Below are 14,605 nucleotides of genomic sequence, written 5' to 3' on the forward strand. Positions count from 1 at the left end.
CCCCCTCCCACTGACCTGCAGAATATGTACCCCACAACAGTCCGGCTGTGATATGTGAGACATATGAAGGTGATTCCTGTGCACAATTAATATTAGGTCCAGGAACCTGCTATTAACCCTTGGGGTGATATCTTTATTGGCATAGCATGTGACACATGCACTCCAGTGCATCTACATAATAGTCCTTGGTTTACACGTTGCCAACAGTATGAACATACAAACTCCATAACAGTACATATCATAATTGATGCATTGTCCTCCGCTGTTTAAATCCTTGGCTCACGCCTTGGCGTGTCTGCATACTGTCATACTTGCAGTGATAAAGTCCAGTCTGACGAAGGCCTACAGCCGAAACGTCGACTTGTTTGGACAAATCATATTCCATATTTTTACAGCACTATTTGATCAATAAAAAGAAATTTTCATATGAACAGTCGCATGATTTAATTTTCTTTGGGAGTAATAGTGTGCCGGGGTATTCTCTATATTTGACTGTTTTTTCCCCCTGAGCACCTACATATCGGTGACGCAGAGCTTCTCTCCAATTTCATCACTAAAATGAACTGTGGACTACTTCTTCTCTGCCCACACAACATGCTCCTCACCAAAGGTCAGTCTGCCTTTTGATTCTTTCTGTTAATGATAGGATTGGTCACTACAGAGTGGGCTTTCAGTCAAAATGCTCTTAAACGTTGTGACACTGTATGGTGAGACAGATCCTTACCGTGTTCACTGCAGAACTGGCGAGCAATTCCAGCTGCAGTGCTGAATCGATTACCCATGGAGATTCTTCACATTATCCTGTTCTCTTTTGCATTTGCCTTTCGAGGGAGACCAGCCTTCTTGAGGGATTTGAAAGAGTTTGTGATGTTGTATAGATGCAATATTATCAAAATTCCAGACTTGGAATGACCAAATTCTCTTGCTATGGCTGATGGGGTCACCCCTTTGGCCTTCTTCTAGACCAGGGTTGGGCAATTAATTTTCCCATGGGGCCGCATGAGAAGTTGGGATGGTTTTAGAGGGCCGGACTAATATATTTAACTCGGTTCTTATATATATAAATATATATATATATATATATATATATATATATATATATATATATATATATATATATATATATATATATATATATATATATATATATATATATATATAATTTTTATTTTATTTTATTATACACACAATCTCCATATACTACATCACTACACCCGCCACATACTACACCTATAATATACATCCCTATACACTATACCACTATATACTACATCACTACATCCCTATATACACCTGTATTATACTACACCCCTTTATACACCTGTATTATACTACACCTCTTTATACACCTGTATTATACTACACCCCTATATACACCTGTATTATACTACACCCCTATATACACCTGTATTATACTACACCCCTATATACACCTGTATTATACTACACCCCTACACCCCTATATACACCTGTATTATACTACACCCCTATATACAACTGTATTATACTACACCACTATATACACCTGTATTTATACTACACCCCTATATACACCTAGTGTAGAAAATTATCCAGCATCCAGATCAGTAGATTGGTTAAAATTCAATTTTTCTTTATTCCAAACTTCATAAAAGCATAAAATTCTCCATCATGATGGAGAGTGCATCACAAGGCGTGTAAGGCGTGTACCTTACACGCCTTGTGATGTGCTCTTCATCATGATGGAGAATTTTATGCTTTTATGAAGTTTGGTTAAAAATCAATTTTCCTTTATTCCAATCTACTGATCTGGATGCTGGATAATTTTCTACACTACGTCCTGCTGCAGAGGGATCCTGCTTTCTTTTCCGTGCACCGATCAAACATTTAGCCGTCTCCATTGGGTGAGCTGGACTTTTTCTATATACCCTATATGCACCTGTATTATACTACACCACTACACCACTATATACACACCTGTATTATACTAAACCACTATATTCACCTGTATTATACTACACCACTACACCCCTATATACACCTGTATTATACTACACCACTATATACACCTGTATTATACTACACCACTATATACACCTGTATTATACTACACCACTACACCACTATATAGTACACCACTACACGCCCCCCCCCATATACCACACCTGTAAAACTACATTCCCATATACTGCACCCCTACACCTCAAATATTTGTCAAGTTACCCCCCCCCCCCCCCACATTGCCCCCGCAGATTACTAGTAACCACTCACCTGTCTTCTTATTGTCCCCTCCTCAGGCTCCTCCGTACGTGCCCCCCGCTGAGCGGCTTCTCTTTCAGATGCCCAGGCTGCGCCGACGCTGTATTCCTAGGAGCCGCTGCTTCTCTCCATGCGGCCCCGGCTGCTGCAGCGTCTTCTGCTGCCGGGTGGGAACTTTTCAAATGACACACGCGCGCCGTACTGACGATATCAGGGCGCGCGTGTGTCACAGAGAAAGGTGTCGGGCAGGGAACAGAGGAGATATTCCTGCGTTCCGCTGCCTGCACTGACTGTGCGGAGCTGCAGGATCTGTCCTCTGTTTCCTACCCGGAACACAGCGTGTGATGAGGGCAATCTGACCACGCGCCTCCTGGAGCCTGGAGCTCCGGACAACAGGTCAGATTGCCCTCATCACTGACCGGCCAGCTAGGACGCCCTGAGCCAGGCGGGCCGGTCACAGAGAGTAGGCGGGCCGGATGTGGCCCGCAGGCCGCCCCTTGCCCAGGTCTGTTCTAGACAATCTGCTGCCAGAGGTTTCAGTCACTTTGGAATAGCACATCATTTTTGCCAAGTCAGTGCAAACTGGAAAGTTAGGCTGCCAGTTACATAGTGTTTGTTAGATAATTATGGAAATTAGCACCAGGTGCCAGATTAACACCAATAACTTGCAGGTATCGGAAAGTGTTCTCTAATTTTGATCAGAGTTGTTTTACATTTAACTCAATTACATTTTTATTATATGTTTTTGAAAATTTTTCAATTCATGAAATAAGCTTAAAATACTGCTAGTTTACTCATGTTAGGATACAATCACATAGGACTACACAATGACCGCAACATTTAGGAAATTGTGTGTTCTCTAATTTTGATCTGTGTGTGTGTATGTATGTGTATATGTGTGTGTGTGTGTGTGTGTGTGTGTGTGTGTGTGTGTGTGTGTGTGTGTATATATATATATATATAATATAAAATGTGTGTGTATATTTATATATGTATTTTATTTTTTTTTTGTGACTCTTCATTTTCATTTTGAACTTTTGTGTTTTTTCTTCTTTTTAACAGTTTGAAAACCTCGTAGAAAGTGATGAGGTATGTATTTTAGTTTGTGGTAGTCAGAATATGGCACCATTTGTTAATCCAGTGCACAAACCTTTTAATGTGACTTACATAAATGGGAGTAGAAAGGGATGGGGCACATTCATGCTTATGAAACGGTATTGTGTCCATAGCACCATGGCCTCACAATGCATCAGATTATTATTTTCTGTAGGACTCGTTGTGTACTTTCCATAATTTTCTAAGGATTTCTGCAGATCTTTTATTTTGACTTTTAATTATACAGCAATTTTTTTTTCAACCTCCATGTAAATGTTCACGGGCTTGAAATATGGACAAAAACAACGAGTGCTATTTTAACTTCCCTCTTGCATTAATTAGTAAGGAGGAAAAATAGGGAGCTGAATTCCTGCATAGGGCACTAACTCAGGAGTGAATGTTGCTGCTGTTTGCATTACTGTCATCATTCCAGATGAAATGCTAAGTAGTTTTCAAAGATCGTTGTGAAAATAATTTCATTTTAGCCATTAAAAGGCAGTAACTGCTGAAGGATTATTCCCAGCTGGGATAGTTGTGCCATCCACCAATTGTACCCACATCTATTTTGAGAATAAGGCCACATGGTAAAAAGACAGGGGGTACATCTTTTCGGCTAGGTCTACCTCTTTCAAGTGAGCGTTCCGACAAGTGCACCTAACCAAAGGAATGTGGACACTAGAGAAACATGTATGTTGTAATGGGTTATTGGCCAACAAGCAAGTTATCCCTTTTCTATCAGATGAAGGATAGTGTGCTGATCACTGGGGGTCGGACCACCCCATCCGGCACTGGTGCGGAGTTGTGCATGCACAGTCTTTGTTCCATTCATTGTCTATGGCACTGCCTGAGAATGCTAAGCTCAATACTCTCCTTTCTCTATGAATCGCGTACATAATAAATGGAGCCAAGGTTGAGCATTCACACCTCTGCTTCACTCATGACGCGGTTCCAGAGCCTTGATCTTGAGATTTCACGAAGGACCGAGCGGTCAGACCCTGGCGATCAGCAAGTTATCCTCCTCTTTTTCTGTTTTTTTATTTTTTTTTTTTATTTTGTGGGAATAATCCTTTAAAGCGTTAACTGTCAATTTTTAATTCTTGTGTCATCAATTGTACACATGAAAATTAAACAGCTTTGTGATCTATCAGAGAAATCGGCATCTTGCTCCGCCGGGGCTGATCATTCATTTTCAAAATTCTCAGTTCTGGGGTAAAATCTATACTCACTTAAGGCACATTTTTCCATTACTGAGTTAGGAGATGGCAGTTACTACTGTTAAGACTTTATGCATAGAGGAAGGGGAGGAGGGAAGAGCTAGAGGCAGAGCTCCTCCCATTTGCATAGAATCTTCTCAGCACCAACTGCCATCTCCTATCTCAGTAATGTAAAATTTTGACTTCACTGAATGCAGATTTTATCCGATAATTGAGAATTAATGATGAAAGAAGCCCACTTCTCCGATAAGCCACTTTGCAAAGTTGCTTGTTTTCATGTATCAAATTAATTTATGAAATAAAAATTAAAATGGCGGTTATACTTAAATATTTATTTACATTTTTCTATAATGCCCATATTTCTCCTGGAAATAATGAATGCGGGCTTTGTTAAAAAAAAAAAAAACTGCCTCAGTCTTTCATATTTAACCCCTTAATGACCACGAATGTGATTTATAACTGCAGCCGTTAAGCAGCCTTATTCCTTCAACGCCATTTTAAAATGGTGGTGAGAAATAAGTGAATAGCGCACCCAACGGGTGAAAATCCCATTGGTAACAGCTGTATATAACGTTCTATGGCATCGGCCCCGATGGGTTTTGGAATTGATCAGGGCCGATTAACCCGTAAATGCCACTATCAAAATGGTGGTAAAAAGAAAAAAATCTTCAACTTGCCGTGCTTATACAATCTTCCCTTCCAAGCCCTGTTATTTGTCCAAGCAGAGGTTTATTACCACATGTAGGGTTATCAACAACCTCAGAAATAACTGGGTAACAAATTGAGGGGTCCATTTACACGTGCTATCCCTTGTAAAAGTGAAAAAATTGGGGCTATAGCAAAATTTAAGGAAAAATTTAAATGTTTCTCTTCTTTTTTTTTTTTTTTTTTTTAATTCCACTTTGTTTTCATTTAAGGGTTAGCAAATTTCCTGACCGCAGTACTGATATTTTTGAGGGGTGCGGTTTTCAAAATGGTATCACTTTTTGGAGAGCTTCCAATATATAGGCCCCTCCAAAATCCATTTCATTCCGAATAGGTATCTAAAGAAATTTCTTGAAAAATTGCTGATAAAATTTTAACCCTTCCACCTTCCTGACAAAATAAAATGACATTTGAAAAATTATACAGATGTAAACTAGACATGTGGCAATTTTATTTCTTTAAATTCTTTTATACAGCGTGAGTAAATGGTGTAAAAAATAAAAAATTGAAAGTTTGAAAAATACAACTTTTTCTAAATTTTCACCAATTTTCAAAATCTCCAATATTTTGACAAATAAACACAAAGCATGAGTGAGACAAGATGGTCCAGCTCAATGAATAACTCCCTCTTTATTGCTTGAAAAATTCTGCTATACAGGACATCAAGTTTAGTGACCATGATTAAGGGTGGATGCACCCCAGAAACGCATTTTCATGCAAATACTTGCTGTCCCGTGTATAAGAATTTTTCAAGCAATAAAGAAGTTGTTAATCAAGAGTGAAACCAGATGGTCCAGCTCAAATGAACAAGGCCATGGCGGAGCCTATGTTCGAGCTCTGGACAAAATGTGGAGAACAGTAAAGGGGGCTTTTCACGGTAGCGATATCGCTAGCAATTTGTAGCGATAGCGAGCGTGTAAGTACCCGCCCCCGTCGCGCATGCGATTGTTTGTGATCGCTGCCGTAGCGAACATTATCGCTACGGCAGCGTCACACATACCTGGTCGGCGTCGTCGCTGTGACTGCCGAACAATCCCTCCTTCAAGGGGGAGGGACGATCGGCATCACAGCGACGTCACCGCAACGTCACTAAGCGGCCGGCCAATCAAAGCGGAGTGGCGGAGATGAGCAGGACGTAACATCCCGCCCACCTCCTTTCTTCCGCATTGTGGCCGGCGGCAGGTAAGGAGACGTTCCTCGCTCCTGCGGTGTCACACATAGCGATGTGTTCTGCCGCATGAGCGATGAACCACCTGGATAAACAACCCTTACCGATTTTTGAGTTTGGGACGACCTCTCCATGAACGATTTTCACCATTTTTGAGGTCGCTTAAGGTCGCTGGTCAGTATCACACGCTGCGATATCGTTAATGACGCCGGATGTGCGTCACTAACAACTTGACCCCGACGACAAAACATTAACGATATCGTAGCGTGTAAAGCCCCCTTAATAGTGAGATGGATTTTACTATATAAGCACAAAACCTATCGACCTAAATTTACCACTATCATAAAGAATGACTGGAATATGTTGACGCATTCCCAAGTTCTTTCCTAAGAAAGTGCCGCTGGTCAGACTTAAAAAAATAAAAATTGGGCTTGGTCATTAAGGTCAAAATTGGCTCCATCACTAAACTGTTAAAATGGTCATCAAAATCTGTTTTACACGACATTTTTATGCCAAAATAGGTAGATTTTTAGCATTGCAGGGAATATATGTATCAAGAAGTATTGTCATAATTGTTATAATATTGACTTTTCTAATAATATGAGTAATGGACTGTATGTTCTTTTTTTGGCAGGGTGAAAGCCCAGGAAGCAGCCAAAGGTATAATGTCAATGTTAAGGATGTGAATTGTGTTCTCATAAGAACAAATGGTCATAATTTAAAAGAAGTACTCTGACAGATTTTTTTTTTTTGTGTATCCTGTTTCTAACATAAAAAAATTAATAGCTACTTAGTTCACATAATTTTAACGTGCAGTTTGCTTTTCCAGGACAGGTTTCCTGTAGGCTCCGTTCCTGTGTTTCTAGAGAAGTACTTACGTTGCGTGATACTTCTTCTGGATGCCAGTCACCCCATTTTACTACTTGCCATCAATGACATCCTCTGGGGAACGACGCCTCCAGACTTACTGATACTGAGCATGTGTAGCAACAGTAGCAATGTGCCACACTACACATGCTCATTAGCAAGTGGTGCAGCAGCAGGGTAGGAGACACAATGGGAAAGTAGAATGAGGAGGCAAAAATGAACAAATGGTAGGTTCTAAGGGAAATGTCATTTTCCGCATGATGCTGAAACACCATATGTACCACAAAGACAAAAATTCAAATGGCTTGCCTTGAATCTTTATGGAATCTGGAAGATATTCAAAGGAAACTTCAACATTTAAGCCACTTTAAGCATTAAAAAAAGTGAAGACGAACTTAGGAAACTTAACAGTGTCTGAATGGTATAATGAAAATTTCACAGACCACCGGCATTGGTAATAATTCTTTACCTAGGGAGTTCTTTTAGGCCTGCGACACACATCCGTGCCGCCGGTACGTGTTTGGCAGTTTTTCACGTACCGGCGGCACGGAGACGCGTGGATCTATGTTTCCATTATTGTTTGGACACACATAAGTATATTGGAATGGAACGTGTGTCCGTTCCATACTTACGTGCGTCCGTGATTTTTTTTCACGCTGACATGTCCACGTATTCTCCGACAGCACGGGTGTCACACGGCCCGCACCTGTACCAAACGGATGTAGTGTAGATGCGGTTCCGTGTGACACGCGCCGGAGAATACGTGTCATTAATTCAAAAATAAAAAAAACACATACTCACCTCCTTATTACCTGCAGAATCTTCCACTGCTAAATGTTCCTGCCGGCCACCGCTCGTTATGAGCGTGTTAAGGAGGAGAGCGTGCTGTCACGGGCGCTAATCTCTGCCCCTCCGCTCGGCCGGAAGCAGCGTCAGCGGGGAGTGGGCGGGGCTGGAGCCGAAGCTCAGAACCCTGGACAGCAGCACGGACCACGTGAGTATGCAAATTACCGGTTCTCCGTGTGCTATCGCGGATAGCACACGGAGAACACACGCGGCCCGCACGTACCCGAAACACTTACCACACGCAACACGCAGGGTAAATACGTGTCTCGTGGCACGTGCGTGATTTTCACGTGAGTGTGTTGGAGGCCTTAGGCTGTATGTGCACGTTGCCGAATTTCATGCATTTACGCTGCGTATTGCACCGCAGCGGAAATGCATGCGACCTGCGTCCCCTGCACAATCTGTGCATAATCCATGCGCACGTTGCGTTTGAGACAGCAGCGATTTGGATGCCAAAATTTTGTTTCAAATAGCTGCGTTCTAAAAAGCAATATGTCAATTATTCCGTGCGCTTTGGATGCAGTTCCTGCTCTGTCTATGGGAGAGGCTGCATCCAGAGTGCATGAAAGCGGCTTTTTTTTCTGCAGAAACACTGCATCGATCTGTAGTGCATATGTGCTGTCAAATCCATGCAGAAATTTCTGCAAGGACACGACGCAACGTGCGCACATGGCCTTAATCAAACTGCATCCATTTGGATAGATGTTGGTTTAGAGCTTTAATCTTGGTAGGTGTTCTCAATGCCGAAGATGTTCTCTATAAATTGGAGAAGCCAAAACATACCATTTAACAATTTTTTTTTTTTTTAATTATGAAACTTAAGTTGCATACTAACAAAAGAGCATAGGATAGTATCAATACACCAACGAAGGATGCTGAGTGTATGGCTTTGTCTTAGGGACTGTCTTGTGCTCTCTTCTGGGTGTGCTAATTGCTTTTTAGAATATAGAACAATAAAGACATCACCTTGACACTATGTGATACTTTTATGTGGTCCTAAATTCACTTTTTATTTTGCCCACTGTACTCAGAATTCTTTGTGGACTTCACTCCTTTCATAGAACCAGCTCCACTGCAATGTGATATTGAGACATTTGTGCAATATTTTGGATTTTTCTAAGGACTTTTTTTTTTATTCCATTTTTGTAATTTTTTTTAAAGCTTTTTTTAGTGCAATAATTACTTTACACACTCAAGCATTTATCTTCTGTGGCTTCACAATCAAGATGCTTGGATGTCACCCCCGAATCGTCGAAAATCCTACCAAAGTTAAACCTATTACTCAGTTACTTTTTCTGTCTCCTGAACTCATTGCAAGGCAAATACAAAGTGAATCCATCCGGAGCGAAGCCTGCACTTGTCCATGATTGCTCCTGTCAAAACTGCCTCCCTAGCTGCGCTTTGCAGTTTGACAAGTATTGAGCTAGAGAATCGAATTATCAGGAATTCCTCCATATATCACGTTTTGACTTTCCTGCAGCTGCCCCTCGTCTACTGCCAGAATTGTAATGAGATAATGGAGGGAAGGGGGAGCGCTGGTGTGATGCTGATGGCATCTGATGCGCTGGTAGAGGATATCTGAATTCATCACAGCGGCCTACCTCTTAATATGCAGATTGCCTCACTCCAAAAAGCGAATTTCTGGTACAATGCATATACATACATGCCTATATAGAACCTCATATTAAAGCAGATCGGTAACCAAGTGTCACAATATAAATGGCGGAGCTTTTGGTTAGTTTCTAATATTGCAGCATTTCTGCAACTGTTAAGTAAATTAGTTTACTTGTGTTTTTTGGGGTATCTTTTAAATGTGTTTTTATGGCATTATTTTTGATGCTGCATTTTTTGTCAATTTTTGAAATTATTATTGTTTATTATAGCATCATTTAGTCCATGGCGTGTTACATGTGAAAAAGGATATACGTAATAAAACAAGTGCAATGCTCATGACCAATACAATGCACAGACTGGTACAGGAGGAGAGAGGACCCTGCCCGTGAGAGATCACAGTCTACAGGGGATGAGTGAGGATACAGTAGCTTGGGGCAGAGCTGGTTGTGCAGTGGTGTACTGGACTGAGGGTTATTGTAGGTTGTAGGCTTGTTGGTAGAGGTGGGTCTTCAGGTTCCTTTTGAAGGTTTCCACAGTAGGCAAGAGTCTGATATTTTGGGGTAGAGCATTCCAGAGCATGGGGGATGTAGAGGAGAAATCTTGTATGTGATTGTACACAGATGTTAGAAAATAAAAATCTACTCACGCGCCGATGCCACTCAGTCTTCTCCACGGTATCTTCAATGAAATGGCGCTGGAGATAGTGGTACGTGCATGCGCGGACTCCGGCACTATTTAATGAAGACCTCATTACTGTGGCAATGTGCAACCCCTGCCAGTAGCAGCAATGGTGGCAAAGCGCGAAATTTAAATAAAGAAAAGGGGGCACGTGGTAGAGCATGCAGGAGGAGGAATTTACAGCAAGGACATGACCCACAAAGGCCCGCTGTCGATACACACGCCAATCAAAGGTACAGTGCATTTCTGGAACTTTGATTACAGATACAGTGCCTTGCAAAAGTATTCACCCCCCCCCTTGAATTTTTCAACCTTTTCCCACATTTCAGGCTTCAAATATAAAGATAAAATGTAATGTTATGGTGAAGAATCAACAACAAGTGGGACACAATTGTGAAGTTGAACAATATTTATTGCTTATTTTAAACTTTTTTAAAAAACAAATAACTGAAAATTGGGGCGTGCGATATTATTCGGCCTCTTTAAGTTAATACCTTGTAGCGCCACCTTTTGCTGCGATTACAGCTGCAAGTCGCTTGAGGTATGTCTATCAGTTTTGCACATCGAGAGACTGAAATTCTTGCCCATTCTTCCTTTGCAAATAGCTGGAGCTGAGTGAGGTTGGATGGAGAGTGTTTGTGAACAGCAGTTTTCAGCTCTTTACACAGATTCTCGATTGGATTCAGGTCTGGACTTTGACTTGGTCATTCTAACACCTGGATACGTTTATTTGTGAACCATTCCATTGTAGATTTTGCTTTGTTTGGGATCATTGTCTTGTTGGAAGACAAATCTCCGTCCCAGTCTCAGGTCTTTTGCAGACAGATTTTCTTCAAGAATGGGTCCTGTATTTGGCTCCATCCATCTTCCCATCAATTTTAACCATCTTCCCTGTCCCTGCTGAAGAAAAGCAGGCCCAACCCATGATGCTGCCACCACGTTTGACAGTGGGGATGATGTGTTCAGGGTGATGAGCTGTGCTGCTTATACGCCAAACTTATCGTTTGGCATTGTGTCCAAAAAGTTCGATTTTGGTTTCATCTGACCAGAGCACCTTCTTCCACATGTTTGGTGTGTCCCCCAGGTGGCTTGTGGCAAACTTTAACACTACAAGTCCCAGAGAGAGGTCATTTAACATTTCTACCATTGGAACCCTATGGAGCTCGAAATTCCTGGATTTTCCAGTGTTAAACAACACTTTTTATGGATATCTTTGAGAAATGGCTTTCTCCTTGCCACTCTTCCATAAAGGCCAGATTTGTGCAGTGTATGACTGATTGTTGTCCTATGGACAGACTCGCTCTCTCCTCAGCTGTAGATCTCTGCAGTTCATCCAGAGTGATCATGGGCCTCTTGGCTGCATCTCTGATCAGTCTTCTCCTTGTTTGAGATGAAATTTTTGAGGGACGGCCGGGACTTAGTAGATTTGCAGTGGTATGATACTCCTTACATTTCAGTATGATCGCTTGCACAGTGCTTCCTGGGATGTTTAAAGTTTTGAAAATCTTTTTGTAACCAAATCCGGCTTTAAACGTCTCCACAACAGTATTACGGACCTGCCTGTTGTGTTCTTTGGTCTTCATGATGCTCACTGTGCTTTAAACAGAACACTGAGACTATCACAGAGCAGGTGCATTTATACGGAGACTTGATTACACACAGGTGGCTTATATTTGTCATCAGTCATTTAGGACAACATTGGATCATTCAGAGATCCTTAATGAACTTCTGGAGTGAATTTGCTGCACTGAAAGTAAAGGGACGAATAATATTGCACGCCCCACCTTTCAGTTTATTCTTTATTAAAAAAGTGTAAAATAAGCAATAAATTTCGTTCAACTTCACAATTGTGTCCCACTTGTTGTTGATTCTTCACCATAACATTAAAATTTTTATCTTTGTTTGAAGCCTGAAATGTGGGTAAAGGTTGAAAAATTCAAGGGGGCCGAATACTTTCGCAAGGCACAGGATTTCAGCAACCAAGCATCTGATCTTTCAACAAAAAGTATGGTTGTATTCAGCATCAGAGTGCCTTTACTTCATATTGCAAAATCCAGGTGGTTGATTACATCTGAGAGCAGCACAAGGTAGCGACAGAGACCCTAATTCCAGTAATGTGTCACTTACTGAGCTGTTTGCTGTCATTTTTATCAAATGAATGTTTTCTCTGCTGCAGATCTAGCAGTTATACAGAGCTCGTGAATATGCTGGACTACCTGGCAGCACGCCAACTAGTCCTCAAATGATAATCTACTGCTGACTAAACAGATTTTTATCAAAACTACATTAAACAACCCAGTAAGTGACACACCGCTGAAATCAGGATCTCTGCCCCTACATTATACTGCTCTCAGATTAGGTGGCAAAAACCTAGTGACAGATTCTCTTTAAGGCCTTGTGCGCACGGCGCAGTATTTGATGCGCGTTTTGTGCAGTTTATCGTACAGTTTGTTGAACAAATCTGCATGTCTCTCCTTATCCCAGCAGTGTCTATGAGAATTCTAAAGTGGTGTACACACGTTGCTTCTTTTTTCCTTGCAGTTTTTGGTGCAGAAAAGAGAAGCAGCATGTCAATTGTTAGGCTGGAAACACATCTATGCGAGTAAAATCGGTCCGACTGGGCTGAAAAAAACTCGGCTGATTTTAGTTCACGTTAGGTCCGAGTGCAACGCAAGTGCGATGCTTTTTCTGAATAAATTAATGATTTTACTAGCGTGTGTAATGCGTATTTTTTACTATGTCATCTGCCATTCAGCTCTGCTACATGGTCGCTGACAGCAGACACAGACAGCCATGTAGCAGAGCTGAATGGCAGATGACAGCAGACACAGACAGAGCCGCACGATAAAAAAAAGAATGAACTCGGGTGAACTTCCTGCTGCGGCTCTGTCTGTGCCGCGTCCTGATTAGCGGTCACCTGTGAAGGGCTCACCGGTGACCGCTAAACTCCTGAGTGACTGAAGTTAGCAGCCCTCTCTCATACTAACCGATCCCCGGCGCGGCGCTGCACAGCATTCACACTGCTCCGGCGGCTTTTACTATTGTGAAAAAGCCGGCCGCTCATTAAACAATCTCGTATTCCCTGCTTTCCCTGCCCACCGGCGCCTATGATTGGTTGCAGTGAGACACGCCCCCACGCTTAGCGACAGGTGTCTCACTGCACCCAATCACAGCAGCCGCTGGGCGTGTCTATACTGTGCAGTGAAATAAATAATGAAATAATTAAAAAAAACGGCGTGCGGTCCCCCCAATTTTAATACCAGCCAGATAAAGCCATACGGCTGAAGGCTGGTATTCTCAGGATGGGGAGCTCCACGTTATGGGGAGCCCCCCAGCCTAACAATATCAGTCAGCAGCCGCCCAGAATTGCCGCATACATTATATGCGACAGTTCTGGGACTGTACCCGGCTCTTCCCGATTTGCCCTGGTGCGTTGGCAAATCGGGGTAATAAGGAGTTATTGGCAGCCCATAGCTGCCAATAAGTCCTAGATTAATCATGTCAGGCGTCTCCCCGAGATACCTTCCATGATTAATCTGTAAGTTACAGTAAATAAACACACACACACATACACCTGAAAAAATCATTTATTAGAAATAAAAAACACTAACAAATTCCCTCATCATCACCAATTTAATAAGCCCCAAAAAGCCCTCCATGTCCGGCGTAATCCACGGACCTCCAGCGTCGCATCCAGCTCTGCTGCATGAAGGTGACCGGAGCTGCAGAAGACACCGCCGCTCCTGTCAGCTCCATGCGGCAACTGAAGACAGCCGCGCGATCAGCTGAGCTGTCACTGAGATTAGCCGGTGGCCGCCACTGCATCCAGCGGTGGCCGCGGGTAACCTCAGTGACAGCTCAGCTGATCGCGCTACTCGCCTCATTTGCTGCGTGGAGCTGACAGGAGCGGCGGTGTCGTCTGCAGCTCCGGTCACCTTCATGCAGCAGAGCTGGATGCAACGCTGGAGGTCCGTGGATTACGCCGGACATGGAGGGCTTTTTGGGGCTTATTAAATTGGTGATGATGAGGGAATTTGTTAGTGTTTTTTATTTCTAATAAATGATTTTTTCAGTTGTGTGTGTTTATTTACTGTAACTTACAGATTAATCATGGAAGGTATCTCGGGGAGACGCCTTACATGATTAATCTAGGATTTAGTGACCGCTATGGGCTGCCATT

At 42.3% G+C, this 14,605-nt stretch overlaps 1 protein-coding gene across 2 annotated transcripts in view; it reads left to right on the forward strand.

The window, feature by feature from the left end:
• The window catches only part of AP1AR (adaptor related protein complex 1 associated regulatory protein), a 75,475-nt gene that overhangs the window by 25,950 nt on the left and 34,920 nt on the right, over positions 1-14,605 (forward strand). For both annotated transcript variants that reach the window (XM_075349385.1, XM_075349393.1), the window contains exons 3-4: positions 3,301-3,327; positions 7,055-7,080. In XM_075349385.1, coding sequence (XP_075205500.1) covers positions 3,301-3,327; positions 7,055-7,080 — 53 coding nt within the window. The remainder of the gene's footprint in view (positions 1-3,300; positions 3,328-7,054; positions 7,081-14,605) is intronic.

The sequence above is a fragment of the Anomaloglossus baeobatrachus genome, chromosome 1 (genome assembly GCF_048569485.1).
Source record: "Anomaloglossus baeobatrachus isolate aAnoBae1 chromosome 1, aAnoBae1.hap1, whole genome shotgun sequence".
Lineage (NCBI taxonomy): Eukaryota > Metazoa > Chordata > Amphibia > Anura > Aromobatidae > Anomaloglossus > Anomaloglossus baeobatrachus.